This window comes from Neophocaena asiaeorientalis, unplaced genomic scaffold (assembly GCF_003031525.2).
Source record: "Neophocaena asiaeorientalis asiaeorientalis breed wild unplaced genomic scaffold, Neophocaena_asiaeorientalis_V1.1 scaffold242, whole genome shotgun sequence".
In the NCBI taxonomy this organism is placed as follows: domain Eukaryota; kingdom Metazoa; phylum Chordata; class Mammalia; order Artiodactyla; family Phocoenidae; genus Neophocaena; species Neophocaena asiaeorientalis.
The window spans coordinates 7439124-7463104 of record NW_020172451.1 but is presented as its reverse complement, the minus strand read 5'-3'; the positions used below and the strand labels follow the sequence as shown (position 1 = coordinate 7463104).

Below are 23981 nucleotides of genomic sequence, written 5' to 3'. Positions count from 1 at the left end.
GTGGGGTGCAGTGTGAGTCTAGGCTGAAAGCGGCCTGTGGGGGTGAGGGAGCACTTTTGAGTCAGGAGGTGACACTGCGTGGTCTCCAGAGTCCAACTACCAGAGTTCAAAGCCCAGCTCTGTCACTTAGTAACTAACCCTGGCCGGTCACTTCACCTCTTTGTGCCTTGGTTTCCTCATCTGTAAAATAAGGATGATAGTAGTACTTTCTTAAGGGGTATTATGAGGATTAAGTATTATACTTAAAGCTCTTAGAATAATACCTGGTAAGAGAAAGTGCTTAATAAATGATGACTGAGGGATTTCCCTGGCGGTCCAGTGGTTAGGACTCCTCCATGCTGTCACTGCCCAAGGGCCCGGGTTCCATCCCTGGTTGGGGAACTAAGATCCCACAGGCCACGTGGTATGCCAAAAAAAAAAAAAAAAAAAAAAAAAGATTACTGAAACCCACATCTTCACTGTTATTCTAGGATTTATGAGACTCCACTTACTCAGAATATGTTTCTCTGTGCTGCTCAGAGATGAATCAGACCCAGCTTCTGGCTTCAAGGAGCTCCTAGTTTAGGGAGAGAATGGGAACATTAACTAGGATCGGTGCAGTGCTTGTGAGCTTGGGGTGCTGTGGAAAGGTGGGGTTTGGGGAAGGAAGGCTTCCTGGTAGAGGAGCCACCTCAGCTGAGCTTTTTTTTTTTTCTAATTTGTTAATCCTCTTATTTATTTATTTGTTGGCTGCATTGGGTCTTCGTTGCTGCGTGGTCTCTCTCTAGTTGCAGCGAGCGGGGTCTACTCTTTGTTGCGGCGCGTGGACTTCTCATTGCGGTGGCTTTTCTTGTTGTGGAGCACAGGCTCTAGGCACGCGGTCTCCAGTAGTTGTGGCTCGTGGGCTCAGTAGTTGTGGCTCGCGGGCCCTAGAGCACAGTCTCAGTAGTTGTGGTACATGGGCTTAGTGGCTCCATGGCATGTGCGATCTTCCTGGACCAGGGCTCGAACCCGTGTCCCCTGCGTTGGCAGGCAGATTCTTAACTACTGCGCCACCAGGGAAGCCCTCAGCTGAGCTTTAAAGAAGCACTGGCATTAGGGTTGTTCCAGAAAGAGCAGGCAGCTTGAACGGGAAGCTGGGTGCTCCAAAGTTGCTGGAGTGTCACATTCCAGGCCTGGCCATGGGTGGGTGCTGTGTGACCTGGATGAGCAGCTTGGCCTTTGTCCTCCTGGTAGTGGGTGTCATGCAAGGTTTGGTTTTTTTTCTAACTTTCTTCACAGGAAGTTACAAAAATGGTAACAAAGAGTTCCCTTCACCCAGCTTCCCTTGATGGTGATATACAGCCAATATACATGATCAAAACCAGAAAACTGGCATTGGTACATTAGTGGACTACAGAGCTTATTCACTTTCCGCCTTTTCTTAAACCTACATTCATTTGTGCGTGTGCAGGCACCTGGGAGGGTTTTGATGTCGCACGGGGGAGTGACGTTGACATGTATGTCGGATACCCCTGACCACCAAATGACAGCAGATTAGAGGGAGCTTGATGGAGGCTGCTGGCCAGAGATGATGAGGGCCTGCTAGTGGAGATGATGGGAGAAGAGTGAAGAAGTGTTTGGGAGGTGAAGGTGGAAGGAATTGGAGATTGAGAACAGGATGACGGTTGGATCTAGGACTAGAGTTGGGGAATAATGGCGGAGGAGCAGGATTAGGGGAGAAGCTGCTGAGTTAAGTTTGGGATGTGTTGAGTGAGAAGAACACCCAGCCCAACCGGGATGGGCGCCAGGGAGGACTTTCTGGACACGGAGGCATCCAAGCTGGGTCTTAAAGGATGAGTAGGAGTTGGCTGGGGGCGGGCTGGGGAGGAGGAGGGCGTTCCACGTAGAGGGTTCAGGATGAGGAAAGGCACAGAGGTCCTCAACAGTCTGGGGACTGGACATCTGGGTAAGCGCTTCCCAGAAGGTAAGAGATGTGAATCTGAAATACTGGGGAGGGAGTGAGCCTGGTGGGAGGAATAGATTTGTGAGTCACTGACATGACTCATGAGATCATGAAATGCAAGAGCTCATCTGGGGAGAGCATGTCAAGTGAGGAGAGCACCGTCCCTTAACTGGAAGACCTGGGCAGAGGAGTGGAGGACCAGCAGACGCAGCCAGGGGTCCTAGAAAAGGCCAGTAAAAAGCTGTCCCCCACTGGACTCAGCAGCTCGGAGGCCCCTGGGACGGGGAGGACCCTTGGCAGGCACCCTCAGTGGAGTGGGCATGGGCTTGCTGGGAGTAGGAAGTGAGGATGTGGGAACAGCATAGACAACCCTTTCACGAAATGTGACCAAGAGGCGGAAGGGATAAATTAGGAGATTGGCACTGACATATACACGCTACTGTATATAAAATAGGTAACTAAGAAGAACCTGCTGTAGGGCACAGGGAACTCCCCTCAATACTCTGTAATGGCCTATATGGGAAAAGAATCTAAAAAAAAAAAGGGTGGATATATGTGTATGTACAACTGATTCATTTTGCTATACATCTGAAACTAACACAACATTGTAAACTATACTCCAGTAAAAATTTTTTTTAAATGTGACCAAGAAAGGGAATCAAGGTTGTGCTAGCCAGAAGGGGATTCAGGAGCAGAGGAGGGAATTATTTTGGGGGTGGGGGAGTCTTGAGCATGATGACACACTCAGGGTCCTGGGGCTGGGTCTGATTACTTAATGGGTGACAATAAGGGTAATTATGGTGATGTGTGTGGGCCCTGGGGCCAGGCTGCTAGGGTTTGAATCCCAGGTCTACCTTGTTTCAGCTGTGTGACCTTGGGCAAGTCACTTGACTTCTCTGTGGCTCTGTTTCCTCCTCCACAAAATGAGAATGATAGCAGTCCCTATCTCATAGGATTGTGCAATCCTTAAGGAAGGTATTATGTGTATAGGGATCATGACAGCCCCTGGAACATGGTAGCCACTCAGGAAATGTTAATATTATTACCTGATTGTGAATTTATCTCGGTCTCAGTTTTTCTCATTTATTTATTCAACACTCATTCATTCTTATCTAGGTAATGCTTGGATTGGGTGAGTTGATACACATTCATCCATTTCTTTTTCATCCAAACCACCATTTCCTGAGCACTTCCTCTGTGTCAAGCATGGGCCAGACGTTGAGATTTTGGAGGGGCTAGCACAGTCCCTGCCTGGTCTGATGAAGATCTGAGTCTTTAAAATTCTGTCATTTTCAAACCCTTCTCCAAAATGGAAAAAACAATGTGTTTCCTTCATGGTTCTCAGGTCAACGGTTTGGTCTTTTTCTTGGGAAGAACAGTCCATGGACATTTTGGCAGTCCTGGAGCACTGGGCTTAAAATCAGGCTACTGGTTCCCATTTGGCCCCTGTCCTACTGTTGGCCTGATGTCAGTCATCTCATTTTGTATTTTAGATTACAAGGCTAATACTTGCTCTCTGCAAAAAGTCCAAACCATGGTGAGGTATATAAAGCAGAAAGGAAAGTGGTCTGTTGCCTCTTGGCAGATCCCAGTTCCCAGAGAGAACCAGTTAAATTGGAGAATATTCTCTCACACAGAGGTAATCATACAACCCAGAATGTTCTGAAGTCTGCTTTTTTCCTTTCTCAACCACGTACAGAGACATCTCCATGACAGTACATATCGATTCAATAGCTGCATTGTATTCCATAATGCAAGTGATTGATTAAGCTAATTCTCTACTGGTGGACATTAAGGTTGCTTCTAGTTTTTTTCTCTTTAAAAAAAAAAAAAGAATCCCTGGGGACTTCCCTGGGGGTCCAGGGGTTAAGACTCCGTGCTCCCAATGCAGCGGGCCCGGGTTTGATCGCTGGTCAGGGAACTAGATCCGCATGCCTGCAACTAAGAGCCTGCATGCCGTAACTAAAAATTCCGCATGCTTAAACTAAAAGGTCCCGCACGCTTCAACGAAGATCCCGCACGCAGCAGTGAAGATCCTGAGTGCCGCAGCTAAGACCCAGTGCAGCCAAATAAATAAATAAATATATTTTTAAAATCCCTGTACAAATATAATTTGAGGGCTTGTACAAGGATTTTGGTAGGTTAACTTCTTGGAAGAGAAATTTCTGGGTCAAAGGGAAAGGGCATTTTATCATTTGGAAGGCTTTTGGCTGCAAGTAACAGAATTCCTTCCTCAAAATGGAGTTTATTAAAATCTCAAGTGATAAATGAGGGGGAGCAGTTCATTGAGTCAGTTTATTAAACACCTTTGGGCAGTCTTTCTTCTCTGCCATCTTCTTACTACGCTTTATCATACAGCAGCAGGAAAAAGGATTATTTCTCCTGTCCCATTTTAAGTGTGAAGGAAGTCTTTCCCAGAAGCCCCTTAGCTGATTTCCTCTCCTTCCTATTGGCCAGGGTGATGTCACATGCCCTCGTCCAAGCCAATCCTGGCGAGGAAAAGGACCGTTACGATTGGTTTAGCCCAGTGCAGCTTCACCGGGGTACCTGGGAAAGCAACAGTATTGGGGCAGTGCCAGGGAGGAGGAAGGGGAGCTGGCTGGTGGGTAGGCAGCTCGCTCATTTTGGTAGACGTTGCTTCACAGACACTATCAGTTCACACACTCACTGTATTGGCAGTGTTGGAGAGTGCCCATTCCTCCGCCTCATCGACCTGGCTCTCTTCTCTCATTAGCCTCATGAGTGAAAAGTGTCATCTTGTTGTTTTAACATGTGGTTCTGTCATCAGTGAGTTTCTTTTCCTTTTTTTTGGCTGTGCCATGCAGCTTGTGGGATCTTAGTTCCCCAACCAGGGATCGAACCCAGGCCCCTAGCAGTGAAAGCACTGAGTCCTAACCACTGGACTGCCAGGGAATTCCCTGAGGATCGTTTATTTTTTTTAAATAAATTTATTTATTTATTTTTATTTATTTTTGGCTGCATTCAGTCTTCGTTGCTGTGCACAGGCTTTCTCTAGTTGTGGCAAGTGGGGGCTACTCTTCATTGCAGTGCACGGGCTTCTCATAGCAGTGGCTTCTCTTGTTGCAGAGCACGGGCTCTAGGCACGCAGGCTTCAGTAATTGTGGCACACAGGCTCAGTAGTTGTGGCTCACGGGCTCTAGAGCGCAGGCTCAGTAGTTGTGGCGCACGGGCTTTGTTGCTCCGCGGAATGTGGGATCTTCCTGGACCAGGGATCGAACCCCTGTCCCCTGCGTTGGCAGGCGGATTCTTAACCACTGCGCCACCAGGGAAGTCTCCCCAAGTAACTTTTCTTAATGAATTATATTTCCTGTGAATTTCCTGTTCATGTTCTTTGCCCATCTGTTAAAGTAATCATAATGATTATAAAATAAAAATAGTTGATATTAAATGTTTATCTTGTGTCAGACATCTTATTGAACCTTCACATCACCCCTTTACAGTAGATATTACTTTTCCTGTTTTAGAGGCGAGGGAAGTGAGACACCGAGAAATTAAGCAGCTTGTATGCAGCTAATAGGGAACAGATCTTGGAGTTGAACCCAGGTGTGCACCTGGGTGTGAGGTCAGGTACCATGCTGATACATTGAGGGAATCATTTTCTGTTGGCTCTAATTCACAGCTGTATTTCTGAGAAGAGCCCATTTGAGGCAGATCCATCTTGAAATTCCTAAATTATAAGAACCTGGACCCAGGGTTGGGGGACTGCCCAGCTTGGCGGTGGGAGTCTCTTTTCTGTAAAAAGGAATAAGATTTGTTTGGCTTACATGCTCCTTGCTCCTCTACCAAGTGCCCTATCTGAGTCGTGCCTGACCCTCAAGGAACTCGCCTCCCTCTTTAGCTGAGAACACATGATCTTTTTTAACCACTGTCTTAGTCTGCTCTGGCTGCTATAACAAAGTGTCATAGACTGGGCGTCTTAAGCAACAGAAATTTATTTTCTCACAGTTTTGGAGGGTGGACGACCCAGATCAAGGTGCTGGCGGATTTGGTTTCTAGTGAGAGCTCTCTTGTGCTTGCAGACAGCTGGCCGCCTTCTCACTGTGGCCTCATCTGGCCTTTCCTTGGTGATGCCTGCTTGCGGGGAGAGGGAGGGAGAACTCTCTGGTGTCTCTTCTAATAAAGACACTAATCCTAGCAGATCAGGACCCTACCCTTATAACCCCATTTAACCTTAATTACCTCCTTTGAGGCCCTATTTCCAAACAGTCACATTGGGGGTTAGGGCTTCCAACATAAGGTTTTCGGGGGACACAAACATTCCATCTATCAATTCTGCCCTTGCCTCCCCCACCAAATTCATGTTCTCATCACATGCAAAATGGATTCATTCCATCCCGACAGCGCCCGAATTCTTAACTAATTCCAGCATCAAGTCTCAAGTTCCGAGTCTCATCTGAATGTGATACGGTTAAGACTGGAGGTGTGATTCATCCTGAAGCAGAATTCCTCTCCAGCTGTGAACTTATGACACCAGACAAGTTAGAAGGTTTCAAAATACAGTGGTGGGACAGGCATGGGATAGACGTTTCCATTCCAAAAGGGATTCATCGGAAAGAGGAAAGAGGTCACAGGTTCCAGGCAAGTCCAAAGCCCAATGGGGCAAATTCCATTCGATTTTCAGGCTGGGGAAGCATCTTTGGCTTGATGTTCCCCCTTCCCGGCCCACTGGGGCACAGCATCACCCCCACAGCTCTTCCAGCACTTTGCCCCCCAAGGCTCTGGGCCTGTTGAAAAGGAGGCAGTAGCCCCACCCTTTGAAACCAAGGAGGCAGCCCTGATGATCTCTGAATTATCTTTGGGGTTATATTTCCCTTTTCTTAAAGGATAGAGCATGTTTGCAGCCAAATGGCTCTATGATCCTGTCGTGTAGAATTCCTTCCAGAAGTCCTGCAGCCTTCCTGCATTCCGTCATCCAGCCTTCTCTGTCCCCTTTAGTTCAAACTGGAATTATTTCTGCTGGTATAATCCCATCTCTGTTTCTGACTTCTGCTGGTGGCTGATTTGATGCATACTGATGCATACTGATCTCCTTACCACACGGTTGTTCAGCCACACCCTAGGTGTTCTCTTCAGAACACTCCTCATTTTTTGCAATATGGATAAGTTGAGAATGTTCTAATTCTTCAAGTTCTGGTTCCTTTTGTTAAACGATTCCTTCTTCAATTCATCTCTCTTCTCTCGTGTTTTACCATAAGCGGTAAGGAGGACTCATGCCACAACTCCCATACCTGGCTTAGAAAGCTCCTCTGCTAAATATTGTTTCAGGACTTGCAAAGTCTACCTTCCACCAAACGCTAGAACACTTTTCAGCCAAGTCCTTTGCCACTTTCTAACAAGGATCACCTTTCCTCCAGTTTCCAATAACCTGTCCTTCATTTTCATCTGCGGTCTCACCAGAATTGCCTTAGTGTCCGTATTTTTACCAACAGTCCTTTCATGGCAGTCTGGGGGTTTTTCTAGCATGTACCTCAAAACTCCTTCAGCCTCTACTCATCGTCCAGCTCCAAAGCCACTTTTGTATTTTTACTGTTTTTATTTTTACTGTATTTTTACTGTTATAGCAGCACCCCACTTCTCAGTACCAAAATCTGTATTCGTCTAGCCAGGCTACCAGAAGAAAATTCTGGATCAGAGCCCTACCCTCGTGACCACATTTAACCTGAATTACTTCCTCAGAGGCCCCTTCTCCAAGTACAGTCACACTAGGGGTTAGGGCTTCAACATATTAATTTACTGGGGACACAAACATTTAATTCATAACAACCACGTATAAAAAAGTTCTTCCCAGGGCAGGAAAACTGAGGAAAAGGGAGGCATGTGGGGCATTAGGTGACTGGCAGTTTTGCTAATGAGATGAAATCTATTTGCCAGCCCTGGCCTGGGAACTTTACACTCAATAAAATGAATCTAGAGTGGTCGATATATGGATCCTGGGACAGGAAATTGAGAGAAACATATTTTTGTGTGGGAGCCTTCCCCCTAGTCACTCCACAGACACATCTGCCTTCTGTGGGACACAAGCGCTCACGGACACCAAGCACAGGCTCAGGTGCCTGGGAAGTTTGCTGAGCAGTTCCGCCTCTACTGTGCCTTTGAGGGGGGAGGGCAGCAGTGTCTTTACCAACCTAAAGTCAGCAGTTGTAGGCCTTGTGAGCCGTCTGAGTCTCACTCTCCCCATCTCTCAAATGTGGGTCCCAGCATGGTCCAGCCCACAGTCAGGATCAGATAAAATGTGGAAGATGACAGTGATTTCATAAACCATCACATGCAGCCCGCCAGAAGGCCTGCCCTCCCTGACACCAAGGAGCCAACTCCTACTCAACCTTCAAAACCCAATTCAGAAGTTGCCCCTTTTGAGGAGCTTCCACTTTCTTTGTGCCTCATCCTAGCCTGTTTACCACAGGAGCCTGGTTTGGGGTACAGCTGCTGGGATATCTTTGTATGCCTCTAACTAGGTTGTAAGGCCTGAGTAGGGAAGGCACCCTGGCCTTCTCATCTGCATATAATGGGCATATGGCAAACGTTGACTTGAATGTCCAGCACAGGAATTCTGATCTAATAGCCACCATTTATTAAGTGTCTGTGGTATACCAGGCCCTGAAATGAGTGCCTTCTATGTATTAATCCTGTTGATGGGTGCTAGTTGTAATCTCCAATTTACCCAGCAGGAAACTGCCACTCGGGGGATCTGAACCCCTCTCCATAGCCCACGTCCATGGCTGCACTGCTCCTTTGGGATTTTGGTGGTTAGAGAAGTGGATTCACGCCCACCGGGTGAGGAACCTTCTTCATGCTGCCTGGGGCAGAGAATGCTTATTCCCTGGCATGGGCTTCAGACTTATCAGGAATTACCACTGGGATGGTTACAGGCAGCATTTGTTTCTGTTTGCTCAGACCTCAGGGCCTAGAGAGCTGACTCAGAGATGCGTCTGACCACTGAGGTTTTCTGAGAGAACTTTGGGCTGAACGGGGCCGGGGGTTGGGGGTGAGGGAGCGTAATAGGTCAGGTGTTCCCACGAGGCATGGGCTGGTGTGGGGAATTTTGTGTGTGTGTGTGTGTGTGTGTGTGTGTGTGTGTGTGTGGTTCTGTAACTTTATTGGACGATCACCAGTTAGTTCTCATCCACATTAACTGTAGATTTTTTAAAGTGGTGACAGGTACCTAGGTAACCAACTTATAGACTTTGTTTGGTGACTCTTCATTATGTTTTCTGGACAACCACACACGGATACGGTATGGGACATTCCTTATTCCTTTGGCCTAGACAGTTTTGTTGAGCCTGGTGTCAATGCGTCCATCTGGAGTTCCCATCTTCTTTGTGGAAGATTTCTGGATTTCTTTGAGTGCCCGAGGGGCGTGCTTCTTGAAACCCACCCCATGGATGTGCCTGTGAATGTTGACAGTGTATTCTCTGGTCACTACCTCGTTGATGGTGGACCAGCCCTTCTTCTTCTCGCCACCCTTCTTTGCGGGAGCCGTCCTGCCGGGCCGGGGTTGGAAAAGATGGTGTGGGGAGCTGGACCAGCTGGAAAGGTAAAGAGAGGCTCCAGGCTGGATAGGACAGAGTCTGGTTTGTGGTTTGAAAGACCCCTGTGATGACCTTGAGGAGATGGGGGCAGTGAGGAGGCTGGTCCTTGTCTGGGGCAGGTGGTGTGGAGGGATGGGCGTGGCAGCTGTGGCCACACCTGTGTGTGACGGCCAGCGGCACCTTTCCCCCATCCCACAGCTCCCCTGCCGGTGCTGGGCCTCCCTGTGTGGTGATGGGTGCACCCTTGTCTTCCCCACCCGAAGACCCTCTCTTCCAGGGCAAGGATTGGGCCTGACCCTAGGCCCCCAGGAAATAGGGTGAATGAGTGTGTGATGGTCGTGTCGACGGGACCAGGAGCGGCTCCATGGAGGAGCCAGGCTTTGAAGGATGGATAGAATTTCGTTCACAGGATTGAGAGGAGCATGGCTGCAGAGGTGGAAGGAACTGCAGAAGCACAGGCTAGGAGACAGGAAAGCCCAGCACCCTGTTCTGGCTGGAAGCCTGCGTGGGGCATGGGTGTGAGGATGATGAGAGCTTGTGTCACAGACAGGGACACTGAGGACAGAGGGACCGATCAAGAGACCTGCTCGGCGAGGCACAGGCGGCCCGGGGCCACTGCAGCCTGCCTCCTGCAGGAGAACAGGATCTTTGTGTCCATCCCAGGAGACACTTGCAGAGGTTTTGGCAGGAGGGAGGAGCGGTGCTGGAGAACACACACTTCCGCGGTTGTTGGACTGTTGCTCTGAGCCAGGTGCTCTGCACGAGTCTAACCCCTCACGACAGCCAATGCGGGGGGAGTGCCATCAGCCCCACTTTCCCCATCAGGAATATGACTGAGGTCCAAAGTCACATTGTGTGCACATGCTGGCCTTCACACCCAGGTCTGAGTCCAGAGCCCTGGCCCAAGGCCCTGGCAGGGTGAGCAGGCGTGTAGTGAGCACTTGCCAGTGGCCCTGGCCCTGCCTGGGGTGGGGAGCTGCTGTGTGCGACAGTGTTCTGGGATCCTGGAGATGCGGTGTGGCTCTACCCCTTCTGGGAAGGACAAGCGGGAGGAGGGAGGTTCTGGTGGCCTGAGCTCTTTGCTCCCATACTCTCGTCTCCTTGGAGCCTCACAGACACTCTGCTGGCCCTGGGCCACATGGCGTCTCACAGCTCAGAATGTGGGGCAGGATGTGGCCCTTGACAAGCTGGGTTCCAGCCCTGTTTGCCCGCTCACTGGTTGAGTGACCTTGGGAAAGAGAGTTCACTTCTTCGTGCCCCACTTTCCTCATCTGTAAAACGGGCTTAGTGACCCCTGCCTGCTTACCTTACGTGAAGGCAACATTGTAGAACCCAGGTGGAAATAAAGGACAAGGAAGTAGAGAATTTTTGGAAGGTGTCAATTTGATACACTTGCTGCCTCTCCAAAGTAGCTGGGTGGATTTTACACCTTTTTACACCTGTTTTCCAGTGAGGCAGTGAGGATCCACTCCCTGTGTCTGCATACCGGCCCTCTGTGGATGCTGTGCGGGGGCTGAGGTACAAAGCGGGAGGCCCGTCCCCCAGTCCCGGGCTGGGCAGTCCCACCTCCTGGCCTTGCCCGTATCCTCTTGCAGTAACGGTTTGATGGGGCAGAGCATGGAAATGGCCCATGAATGGCTGGGGCAGAAAGTGCTGGCCAGCTGGGCCGTGGGCACCCCAGCCTCAGATTCTGACCCAGGGAAGGCCCAGCCCCCTCCTGGCTGTCACTGAGTGGGACCAGCTGACCTCCATGGTTGCAGGGAAGGGGAGCCAGGTGGGCTGTCTGGATCTGACCATGAGCTCCCAGCTCCCGGGGGCTCACCCTGGAGGTACCAGACCCCTAGCTGCTCTGTCTGAGCCTCCCTTCTCCTTAAGCACCCCCGCCTTCAGTTTTCACTCCCTTCATCTCCGGAGCACATTCCTGTACGAGTTCAGTGCCTTTCACTTGCTGTGCAACTTTGGGCCATCCCTCAGCCTTGCTGAGGCTTGGTCTCCCTCATCCGTAACGTGGGGAATTCCCTCCACCTCGCCGAGATGGTGCAGGTACCGGGCCACCCCGGCCTGGTGCAGTGGGGGCCAGCCAGCTCATGAAGGGGGCTCCCTGAGCTTTGGTTTCCTCCTTGGTAAAATGGGGACAAAATGACACCCGCCTCATGGCAGATTCAGTGAGACCCTCATACAGAGTGCCTGGCCCATGTGTGGTGCTGCATTGTAGCTGTGATCATCGGCATTGTTTTTCTGTGTCTCTTCTCCCCAAACTGTGCTTAGTGGTAAAACAAGGTTTCTCCCTTGAACTTGAGGGTATCCCGTGCAGTATTGCAGCCCCAGCCATGCATGGGAAAGGGCAAGTGACCTCCAAGCAGTCCGGGCCCATCAAAGTCACTGTGCAAACTCAGGGTCCAGTGGGATATGGGTGTGGAGGGCAGAGCTGTGTACCTGGTTCAGACACTTTGTGTAGACCTCGAGACAGGTCACTGCCCTCGGGGACACTCCTGCCACCCGCCCTGGCACCTGTGAGGTGGGGTGAGCACGGGAGTGAGGGAGCACACGTTGGGGGCTTGGGGGTTGGACGGTGACTGGCCCCCGCTGACTGCCTGATGGACTGTGTTCTTTCCCCAGAGACTGATGGAGAGGCAGAGACGGAAAGCGGACATCGAGAAGGGGCTGCAGTTCATTCAGTGAGTGTGCGGTGGGCCCGGCTGGGCAGGGTCCTCTGAGGCATCCCCGGAGCACGCACTCTCAGGCTGCCTGTGTGTTGGGGAGTGAGGAGGTGGGACAGGCTGGGAAGGGGCTGGCATGGCAGGGGCCAGAGTTACCCCTAACCCTGAGCCGTGAACCCACCCCGCACATCTGCGTTCCCTGACCCTGGTTACCCTTTGGTCTCATCTGGCATATCCTTTTACCCTCCGCCTCCATGCCTGCTCCTACGCTCCCTGTTAATTCTCTTGCTTGTCTGTGCACATCTTATAATAAATCCCTAGTTCTTGCTTACTGAGCATGTCTTTCTGGCTCCATGCTGGGCCCTTCACATCCATCATCTCTCTAATCTTCACAGCAGCCCAGTAAAGCAGGTGGTCTTGTCTCCATTTTGCAGATGAGAAAACCGAGGCTCAGAGAGGTTAAGAAACGTGTTTACAGTCACACAGCTATTAAGTGACGGAATTCTAACCTGGGTCTCGCTGACTCCAAGCCCACCTCTCTTTGCATTATTTGCCCCCTGTACCCACATGCCATGTTTGTTTTTTCATCTTTTTCTTTACACGTAAAATATTTTTACTAACGCTTTTCTTTTCTCTCTGAAATGGACCCTCAGAGGCATGTTTATCATGATGCTAATGAAGCATAAGCTCCTGGCCCCTCGCTCGCACGGGTCCTTTCTGAAGCCCCGAAAGGCTCCCTAAGCAATTCTTTGTTTCTAATTTTGTGTTCTTTTTCTTAAATACGACTCCCCACAGAACTGGGATTTGCATCTACACACCCTCATATACTCCCCAATTTTGTTCTCTCATAGAGACCTGCAAAACGCAACCTGCCTTTTCACCACAAGCTGGGTCCCTTTTCACACACACACACACACACACACACACACACACACACACACACAGGATCTGTTCCTGTTTATATTCACACACCACGCTCTCCTTCCTCAGCTTGCAGCACAGCCACTTTTCCTGGCTCTGGCCGGCTCAGAGCTGCCCTTCACTGGGGGTTCTTCTTCCATGTTGGGGAGGGCTTTGATTTTGGGAAAGTGCCTGAGTTTTATTCAGAGGCCAGTCTGGTGAACAAGGCAAGCCTTGGGAATTCTGTCTTTTTAAAAAATTTTTACTTTACATTGGAGTATAGTTGATTAACAATGTTGTGTTAGTTTCAGATGTACAGCAAAGTGATTCAGTTATACATATACAAGTATCTATTCATTTTCAACTTCCTTTCCCGTTTAGGTTATTACAGAGCAGAGTTCCCTGTCCTATACAGTAGGTCCTTGTTGGTTATCTATTTTAAGAATTCTGTTTTTTTTTTTAGTAAATTTATTTATTTTTATTTGTTTGTTTTTGGCTGCATTGGGTCTTTGTTGCTGCACGTGGGCTTTCTCTAGTTGCGGTGAGCGGGGGCTGCTCTTTGTTGCGGAGCACGGGCTCTAGGCATGCAGGCTTCAGTAGTTGTGGCACGTGGGCTCAGTAGTTGTGGCTCACGGGCTCTAGAGCACAGGCTCAGTAGTTGTGGCGCACGGGCTTAGTTGCTCCGCAGCCTGTGGGATTTTCCCAGACCAGGGATCAATCCTGTGTCCCCTGCATTGGCAGGCAGATTCTTAACCACTGCGCCACCAGGGAAGTCCCAAGAATTCTGTTTTTAAGTCACTGATTTTTGCGGAGCTGGAACTGTGAGCCCCAGACCTAGATCCATATCCCAGTGTCCCTGCTTCCTGGTGGTCTCAGTGCCTGCGAAATGGAGATGATGCCACTTCCCTCCCAGGGTCATTGTGCTTGGGATAAATGTTAGCCTTGTGTCCTTCTTCCCCTTCCCAAAGGGGAGCTCTGAGAAGGTTTAGCAACAGGCTTCTTGGGAACCCATAGGTTGGTCTCCTGAGGGACTGCTTTGCAGCATACATAGTAGGACCTGCTCCTTTCAAAATGACTGTTTCCTCACGTACCGACTTCGTGTGCTTAACAAACGTTTATTAGGCACCTCTGGGCACAGAGCACCGTAGGAGCCATAAAGTGGTCTGGACAGGTGGGTGGATGGCTTGTGTAGAGCCTTAAACACCAGGATGAGGCGACCTTGAGGACGGGGTATGACCTATTGAAGACGAAGCTGATGCTGGAAGAGGAGAGGCTGGAGGTGGGAGACCAGTTAGGAGGAGAGTGGTGGGGCCAGTGCTGGGGCAGGAGGGACGGGCCCTGGTCTCTGACGGTGGGAGGCAAGTGAGAGGGCCGGTGACTGGCCCCTCTGTCATAATCAGGGATGCCTCCTCCCCGACACACAGGGGACCTCCGGCATCTCCTCTCACCACTTGTCACTTACTAGCTTAGGCTGCTCTTTTTCGCCCAGGTGTTCGCGGTGGCTCCAGGCAACAGAAAGAGCCCCAGCCCTGCCCTCTGGCCCTGGCTCTGATCTGCTCTGTGACCTTGGGCAAGTCACTGCCCCTCTCTGAATGTCTGTTTTCCCCTCTGTGACATGAGAGACCAGAAGACAAACCCCAGCTCCCTTCCAGCCCTGCCATTTAGCCTCAGAGATGTGCCTCAAGGCTCCTGGGCTGATGCTTGCTTCTGTACTGAGCTGGCATTGTTTTGGCCATGGGCAGGAGAGGGTGTGTAAGACCCCATCTACTTTTCTGAGTCTGGCATAAGGGGTTAGGTTCTGAGTGCCGGGCCTTGGCTGGGGTTGTGTGGGTTTTGCGGGCAGGGACAGAAGTGCAGAGACTCCCAAACTAAGGGGCCCTGAGGTGGACTTTGGGTGGCACCCAAGGGCCTGCAGTTGCAGGTTTTGTCTGGGGGGACATGGTCGTTCCCAAGGGCTGGTTTCTTAGGCAGAGGACAGCCGGCTGGAGCTGGAGCGCTTTCTCAGCATCTGCACCTGGGAAAGCCTGGCTGCCAGGCCCTGGGGCAAACACAAGACCTTCATCCAGTCTTCCATCGGAAACAGAGGGCCAGCATGGTGTTGATTTAAGGAGAAAAAACTGCTATCCCCTGACCCCAGTCCACAAGGTGATGTCTGAGGTCCGAGCTGGGGAGCCGGCTCTAGGCACAGTCTCTAATCTGAGGCTCTGGCTCCTGGGCCTCCGGGAGGCTGGGAACTCTGGGCCCACCCGGACCTTGCGTCCTTCTCCTTTTCCTATAGGTCGACCCTACCCCTGAAGCAAGAAGAATATGAGGTTAGCGTCAGGGGCTGGGCTGGGGGAAGGTGAAGGGCGGAGTGTCCCTGGCGGGGGGCGTGGGGCCTGGGTGCCAGGGCTGGGGCTGAGTGGAGAAGGCCCCCTGAGCCACCCTGCACCCTGCCCCGGCAGGCCTTTCTGCTCAAGCTGGTGCAGAACCTGTTCGCTGAGGGCAATGACCTGTTCCGGGAGAAGGACTACAAGCAGGCACTGGTGCAGTACGTGGAGGGGCTGAACGTGGCCGACTACGCCGCCTCTGACCAGGTGGCCCTGCCCCGGGAGCTGCTGTGCAAGCTGCACGTCAACAGGGCCGCCTGCTACTTCACCATGGTGAGCTCCTCTCCTGCACCCGCTGCCCTGACTGGGCCCCCGCCGCCGAGAGCATCTGCAGTTCCACCGTCCGCTCCCGTGGCTCTCGACCCCAGCGCACAACAGACACACCTAGAGAGCTTTTACAGGGCTAATACCTAATAAAAAAAGGTTGGAATGATATTGGTGCCCAAGCCCTCCCCCAGATGAGTTAAGTTAGACTCTCGGGGTGGCCTGGGCCTTGGCAGGAGTCTGTGAGCCGTCAGGGCTGAGGGCTGCTGCCCTCATCGTGTCCACCGCCTCTTTCTGCAAACCTCTCCTGCCCCTGCCCCTGGGCGCCTGCCCCCCTCACGCCCTCAACCTTACTCCTGTCTCCCGACTTCCAGCTTCTCCTCCTTCGCTCCTCCCTCAGTCTCCAGCCTCCTCCTCTTCTCTGTCCTCGCTCACTGACTCAGTCATTCCTTGACCCTGTGGGAGCCCTGCCGTGGGATCTGCAGAGGATCCAGCCCGTTCTGGAGAAACGGGTCTGCCCGATGCCCGTTCCCAGTTCCCACCGTTCTGCACGCTGAGCTGCCTTCCGGATTTCAGTCCGTGGTCTGCTGAGTGACCGGGCTCATCACTGCACGGTTTAAAGGCCTTTCCCCTCCATGTCCTGCCAGTGCCCCACAGCAGCCCCTTCAGCTGGACACACGGGTGCCCTCGACTGAGCCTGAACGCCAGAGCTGTTTCCCGGAGCTCTCCAGCCCCTCCCCGACACCCTCCTCCTCTGCAGGGAAGGGAGGCTGGTCCTCAGTCCAGGGGGCAGCGGGGTGGGCAGGAGGCTGGGGGAGGGAGGGTAACAGGTTGACCGGCCGCTGCCTGCTCCTGCAGGGCCTGTATGAGAAGGCGCTGGAGGACAGCGAGAAGGCGCTGGGCCTGGACGGAGACAACATCCGGGCGCTGTTCCGCAAGGCGCGGGCCCTGACCGAGCTGGGGCGCCACAAGGAGGCCTACGCGTGCAGCAGCCGGTGCTCCCTGGCCCTGCCCCACGTGAGTGCGGCCCTGCAGCCTTGCCCGCGGAGGCCAGGCTCCCAGCCCTCTGCACTGCCCTCTCTGGGGCCAGGCACCACACCTCTCTGAGCCTCGCTTTCCTCCGCTGAGACACTGATATTAACACCAGGCGTTGCTGAAAATACAGTGTGTATTGACCTACTTAATCCTTGTGACAATCCTTAGAGATAGAGATAGACACTATTATTATCCCCATTTTAAAGATGAGGAGACAGAGGCACAGAGAGAAAGAAACTTACCCAGGATCCCGGCTAGGGGCTGGCAGAGCCGAGACTTGAACCCAGGCAGTCTGACTCTTAACTTCCACACTCTGAGAGTACAGGGTTGCAGTGGGCACCAAACGGGGTGCCACACGTGCGGGGACCTGATGTCCAGGCTGTCATCAGGTAGGGACGGTCAATGGGAAAAAAACCAATCGAGTGTCTTGCTTGCCCCAGCCCACGCACAGCTGGGCACACAGCCCTTCTGCATTCATTCGTCAGCTTAACAACTGTTTACTAAGTGCCCACGGAGTGCCCAGATCTGTGCCTGTCAGGGACCCACAGTCTATTAGGAGACAAATGGAGACAAGCCTGGGGTCTAGGCCTGGCTTCACTACAGAGCCCTGGCATGATCTCAGACAAAGCACCGCCCCTCTCTGCACAGCAGTTCCACATCTATAAAGTGCCCTTCCTACTTTATCTCTGAAATAATGGGTGTGAAAGGGCTTGGAGAAGGGTAAATGCTGCCCAGGTAGGGCTGAGAGAGTTCAGGAGTGGTCAGGATCCTGGAGGGCTCCCTGGAGGAGGCAGGGCTTGAGTGGGGCTGGAAGAAGCCATTTGGGTGGGCAAAGCAGAAAGGAGGCTGTATGCACAGTGATCAAGGATGTCAGTTGCAGAGAACTGGCCTGCGTTTGGGTTCTAATCTTGAGTCTGCCACCTACTAGCTCTGTGACCTTGGACACACAGTTTAGCCCCTCTGAATCTTAGTTTGCACCCCTATAAAGTGGGGGTGGTAACATACCATGCATCATAGGGCTGTACTGAGGATGGAATCAGAAAATCACACAGGGCAGTTGGCACAGTGGCTAGACACAGTAAGTGTTCAGAACATTCACTGGTATTATACTTTCTATTTATTATTCTTGCTTCTCCAATGCAGTTTACTTCACCATTGAGAACCTCTCTTATGACCCAGTGCCCAACCTGTACTACATTCTCCAGCGTCTGAAGCAGGTCCACATCCAGGTCCCATGACCACCCACTCGGTGGGCAGGGTGGCTCTCACCCCACTGTACAGGTCAGGGAGCTGGGCCCCGCGAGGGCCGGTAACTCCCCTGAGGAAAGTATCCAAACAAGGACTTCTGGCTTCGAGTTGGAGAATTCCCCCACTTTCCAGTCCTTATGGGTAAATACTGACTGGGCCCTGCTCCTTGCTGGGCATCAGGACCAGAGGTGACCCAGACCCTGGACTCTAGGAGTTCGTCGGTGAGGTGGGGAGGTCGACGAAGGTACAGGATGTCACAGGATCCCCGTTGTCCCTTTGTAGCCCGGACTGCAGTCACTGTTTCTCTGCTTACTGATTGGTCTCCCCACTAGACTGGAGCCTCCGTGAGGCCTGGGCCCTGTCTGCCCTGTGGCTGTGGTGTCCCCGGCCCCTAGCTTGTTGCTGGCACACAGCACACAGAAAGTAGTACAGACCTGGAGGGAGGAAGGAATGCAGGTTCTGTAACAGCACCAACCATGGACCAGGCGCGTTCTAGACTTCATACGGCCTCGCTCCTTTGGGCCTGTGTTCCATCCCTGTGACCTCACTTGCAGAGAGTTCCAAGACATTTTTTGGTGAAAGAACCAAGTTGTAGAACAAATAATAGGTATGATATGATCTCACTTAAATAAAAAAAAGAAAAAAAAACCCACAAAGCAAAACTAAGCATCCTTTGTCGTCCATATGCGCGTGTGTAAATTCCCAGGTAAGATCCCTAGGGCAACACAGCAGCACTGTTGGCTGTGCTCCCCCTGGGGAGGAGCCTAGGGTGAGGGTGGGGCTGATCCAGCGAAGCAGTTGCTCTTCCTCTAACATTTCAGCCTTCTACAGTGACACTGTTACTTGACGAATTATGGAAACAAAAGGAAAATATTGAAATAAAACCCCCAAATTATTCCTGTCCACTCCCCACAACACAAGGAAAAACAGAAGCACGGGTTCCTGGCCCCAGCCCTACCACGCACTGGCTGTGTGACTGGGGCAGCCCACGTCCCCTCCCAGGGTCCTGCTTCCTTATCCGTAACCTGGGGTAACAGGGACCCCCCCCTTGCAGGGCTGCACAGGTGTCCGGAGCACAGCTCTTGAGTCAGGGCGGACTAACCACCCTACCCTGTGTCTTTCCTTCCCAGGATGAGAGTGTAACTCACCTTGGTCAGGAGCTGGCTCAGAAGCTTGGGCTGCGAGTTCGGAAGGCGTATAAGAGGCCCCAGGTAGGCGCTGGGGCCTGGGCGGGGATGGAGATGGGGAGACCTGAAGAGGGTGACCAGGAGCCTTTGGGAGATGTGCGTGAGGGGGCTGGGGCCAGGACAGGACAGAGGGGGTGACAGCAGGTGTTCTTCCCTGTGTTGGCTGAAAGCCCTGGGATGACTTCCAGAACCTTTTGGCAAAGGAAAGAACAGCCAAAGCTTCTAGCTCACCTTAGACACCAGCCGTTCAAACCCTCTCCGTCCCCTGCCCTGGCCGATTTCAACACCCTGGAGGTGGCCTCAGTTGAAGCTGGCGTCCTTTAGCCTCGTGTTCTCAAATCACCCCTGTGTGGTGCATATTTGAAATGTTGGTACCTGTTTGGCTCGTTCAGATCCACGTGCATTCATCTGGCTCCTACATTTGGCCAGGAAGCTGCACACCGGGGAGGGTATGGCTCTAGAATCTCTGCCGTGACCTTGAGCAATTTAGTTCTTCTCTCTCCACCCTCTTTTCCGCATCTGGGATGTGGGGGAAATTATGCCCGCCTCAGAGGGCTCATGGGGGATCAAAGGGAGAGAGGTTTGAGGTGGTGCCTGGCACAGTGCCGGGCTCACAGTGGGAGCGTGTACGTGGAAGTCCTCTGCCCAGGCCATGGTTGCAGGAAGGAAATGCCTGAATCTGACCCAGGTGACTCCCTGCAGGCCTGGGGGCAGGGAGCTCAGAGGGCACCACAGACCCCACCCGCCTGGTCGGGGCTCCTCTGCTGCCCTGGCTGGTGGGACCCTGAGCACATTCGCAGAATCGTCATCTCTTCCCACGTCTCTCCAATCTCTGGCAGGAACTGGAAACCTTTTCTCTGCTCAGTAACGGCACTGCGGCTGGTGTGGCAGATCAGGTAGGATGGAGACCAGGACCCCGAGCCTCCCTCCCCAACCCCAACCCGCCCCAGGACCAACCTATCTTGGTTCAACCATCATGAGAGCTTTGGGTTCATTCTCTGGGATATAAATGACCGCAAGCAGCAGGGCCAGAGGTATCACACTGAAGGGTTGGGCTCAATCTGTCCTTGTCCCCACTGCTACAAGGCAGGCCCCTGCCTTGGGAAGAGGGGTGACTGACAGCTTGGGCCTGGGCCAGGGTCTTGAGGGTAGTCCTGGGACGCACAGCACCTCCACGTCCCAAGAGGGGCCTCCTGTGACCACAGGGGCAAAGTATGGGGATGAGCTGTGGCTGCCGGTGCTGGGAGTGGTCACTGCAGGGGAACCGTCGGAGTACCCTCACTCGTGGACCCCTGAGAAAGAAAACAAATGGCAGCAGGCAGGGTGGGAGTAGGAAGGAGGGAGAAAGGCAGTTGAGACCAGACCACCAGGCCTCGTCCTGGTTGGGGGCAGGAGTGGCAGGGCCTAGCACACACATCACACCCCACCGCCCGCCATACAGGAACTGCTCAGGTGGACTTGGGAAGGGACAGGCCGGAAGAGCGTGGATGGCAGCTGGTGCCCTGCCTCTTCGTTGTACGTAAGGGGAGAGTGAGGCACGAGAGTGAGGAGGGGACTTGGCCAGTGTCACACAGTTGGCCCCCGTCCCCCCAGAGCATGACAACACTTTCATTCATTCACTCAACAGACTCCCAGGGAACCACTTCTTGCCCCTGAGCTGCCACTGGGCCAGAGCTGAGTTAGGCATGTCCTGGCCCTTGGGGCCTACTAGGCTGCAAGGGAGGCAGATGTGGACCTGCCTGTGTAGCAGTCATGATGGTTTGTAACCAAAAATCGTCAGGCCTGGCACCTACTGGGTCCTCAAAAAAAATACAATTAAGTGAATGTCTGAGTCTGTTCAGGCTGCTATAACAAGATGCCGGGAATTCCCTGGCGGTCCGGTGGTTAGGACTCGGTGCTCTCACTTCTGGGGCCTGGGTTCGATCCCTGGTCGGAGCACTAAGATCCCGCAAGCTGTGAGGGGCAGCCAAAAAAAAAAAAAGCCATGTATTAGGTGACTTATAAACAAAAGAGATTTATTACTCACAGTTCTGGAGACTGGGAAGTCCAAGATCAAGGTGCTAGCAGATTCAATCTCTAGAGAGGACCCACGTCCCGGTTCATAGATGGTCTTCTAGTTGTAACCTCACATGAAGGGCGGAAGGGATCTCTCTGGGGTTTCTCTTATAAGGGCCGTAATCTCATTCATGAGGGCTCCACTCTTATGACCTAATCACCTCCCAAAGGCCACACCTCCTAATACCATAATTTTGGGGGTTAGGATTTCAACATATGAATTTCTGGGGGACAGACATTCAGACCATAGCAGTGAGTGAATGAATACATAATCGCAAATAATTTCACAATGCCTGGAGGGAGGTGCTATTTACCCACTATTACAAAGGAGAAACTGAGGCGCAGAGAAGTTAGGAGACTTGTCTGAGTTCGTCCAGTATGTGCCAGGCACTGAGCTGGGGCCTGGGTACGTACGTGCTGAATAAAACCAACATCATCCCTGCCCTCGAAGAGCTCACAGTCCAGGGCAGATGGACACTAGCCGTTTCTGGTTACAAACCGTGAGGAGAGCTCTAAAGGCAGAGGGTGGGCCACTGGGCCTGGGAGGCCTGATTTAGACTGGGTATCAGCAATCTGTAAGCTGAGACCCGAAGTTGAGAGTAGGGCAGGGGCAGGGTGTGTGGGTAGAACAATTCCAGAGGGCAAGGTGTGTACAAAGGCCCTGAGGCTGGGAGGAGCTCAGAGTGTAGGAGGGACCAAGTGGAGGGGGCCCAGTGGGGCTGGAACAGTGGATAGAAGCCACAGCACCTAGTCCCTGGTGAGGTCTTCATCGTAAGAGTGTTGGGAAAGCATTGAAGGCGGATAGCACTGATTTCGTTCATTCATTCAGAAGATATTTATTGAGTGCTTCTGTGTGCCCGTCATAGAATCGATCTAGGCACTGGGGACACAGCAGAGGGAGAAGCAGCCAAAGAGCCCCACCCTCATAAAACTTGGTCTAATTGGGGGAGACAAACAAAAAGTGGTAAACAAATATTTGGGTTGCAGAGTTTAAAATTTTTATTTATTTATTTATTTTAAACCTAACTTTTTTTTTTAAGAATTTTTTTTTATTTGGACCATTTTTAAAGTCTTTATTGAATTCGTTACAATATTGCTTCTGTTTTATGTTTTGGTTTTTTGGCCGTGAGTCATGTGGGCTCTTAGCTCCCCGACCAGGGATCGAACCCCCACCCCCTGCACTGGGAGGCAAAGTCTCAACCACTGGACCGCCAGGGAAGTCCCTGGGTTGCAGTTTTAAACAGTAAATAGTGAGAGGGAGATACTTGAGCAAAGACCCAAAGGAGATGAGGAGTGAACTATGAGGAGGTCTGGGGGACCAGGCAGAGGGAACAGCCAGTGCAAAGGCCCTGAGGCAGGAGTGTGCCTAGTGTGTGCGAAGAACAGCCAGGAAGCCAGCATGGCTGGAGGGGGCTGTGCAGAGCTCCTCTTCCCTCCTGCCAGTGGTGCTGGGGAGGCAGGGAGTCATCCAGGCAGATCCTATCCAGAGTTCCCAGATCTCGGGCTCCTGCCTCATTCCTGGAGCCAGAGAAACTAGGGCTCCCTTTTGTTTTCTGCTGATAGTGGCACGATTGTGCATTATAGGGCAACTCTGGGGAGACCCTGGCTGGGAATGTTATGGGGTATCCCCGTTCCTTCCTTCTCTTCCCACAGTGACTGCCCTGGTTCAGGTCACATCCCACTCTTCCAGGTCGTGGCTGGCCTCCCCTTCTCGTCCCCTTGACACTGTCTGGACTCCTCTTCCTGTCCCCCAACACTGCTGCTGGATGAACTCCGACAGCCTGGCCTCGTGGGGCTCTCCCCAGCTTAGAAACCCTCAGTGGTTGTAAATTAAAATGTCTGAGGGACTTCCCTGCTGGTCCAGTGGTTAAGACTCTGCGCGCTTTCACTGCTGAGGGCCCGGGTTCAATCCCTGGTTGGGGAACTAAGATCCAACAAGCCGCACAGAGCAGCCGAATAAATAAACAAATAACTAATAAAGTATCTGTTTAAAAGTACTGTTATTAATCACATCCGGATACTGTAGCCTGACATTCAGGCCACTCCATGGTCTGCTTCCAACCTCCCTCTCTGTCCTCACCATCGTCTCCTCACGCGCCAGACGACGTGTGCACACCCATCCCCTTGGCTCCGTAGTGAGCTCACTTGAGAGCGGAGACTTGGGGGTCCTCTCACTGATGGCGTGGCCTAGAGGAAATGACGTCACGTCCTAGCCTTAGGTCCCCTCTGTACAAGGGAGATGACAGTCGTGCCTGGTTCCCAGGGTGGTTGTGCGGATGGGATAAGGGCGGTGGTGCCCGAGGCAAGGCCAGTGCTCGCACCCCTTCCCTCCAGCCAGCTCACAGGTCTCTTCCGGGACCAGGGACAGGGAGCCTGCCTGCAGGTCCTCGCGGGCAGCGAGGGGGTGCGTAGTGTGTCAGCTGCTCATCACAGCAAGCAGAGTGGCATTGGGCACGTACAGCAGGTGCTCGGAAGATCTTTGTTGAATGACTAAATGACCATGGCCAAAGGGCCACAGCAGATGTGGGTGGAATGCCCAGCTCCACAAGGGCCAACCCTCGGTGTCCACGGAGTCTGCAGCCAGGGGACCACAGATGGTGCCGTGCGTGGCAGTGGGTCTGCCTGCCAATGCAGGGGACACGGGTTCGTGCCCTGGTCCGGGAAGATCCCACATGCCGCGGAGCGGCTGGGCCCATGAGCCATGGCCTCTGAGCCTGCGTGTCCGGAGCTTGTGCTCCGCAACGGGAGAGGCCACAACAGTGAGAGGCTTTCGTACCACAAAAAAAAAA

The 23981-nt window shown here is 52.4% G+C and overlaps 1 protein-coding gene and 1 pseudogene across 1 annotated transcript in view; one reads left to right on the top strand and one right to left on the bottom strand.

Annotated features, from left to right (window-relative positions):
- Positions 1–4115: 4115 nt before the first annotated feature.
- On the bottom strand, positions 4116–9665 carry LOC112394620 (60S ribosomal protein L31 pseudogene; annotated as a pseudogene).
- Positions 9666–12094: 2429 nt separating this feature from the next.
- Positions 12095–23981, top strand: part of ZC3H7B (zinc finger CCCH-type containing 7B) — a 33001-nt gene continuing 21114 nt past the window's right edge. Inside the window, exons 1-6 of the mRNA XM_024737516.1 lie at positions 12095–12152; positions 15313–15346; positions 15479–15676; positions 16526–16684; positions 19081–19161; positions 19977–20033. Of these exons, the coding sequence (XP_024593284.1) occupies positions 12100–12152; positions 15313–15346; positions 15479–15676; positions 16526–16684; positions 19081–19161; positions 19977–20033 (582 nt within the window). The 5' untranslated portion in view covers positions 12095–12099. The remainder of the gene's footprint in view (positions 12153–15312; positions 15347–15478; positions 15677–16525; positions 16685–19080; positions 19162–19976; positions 20034–23981) is intronic.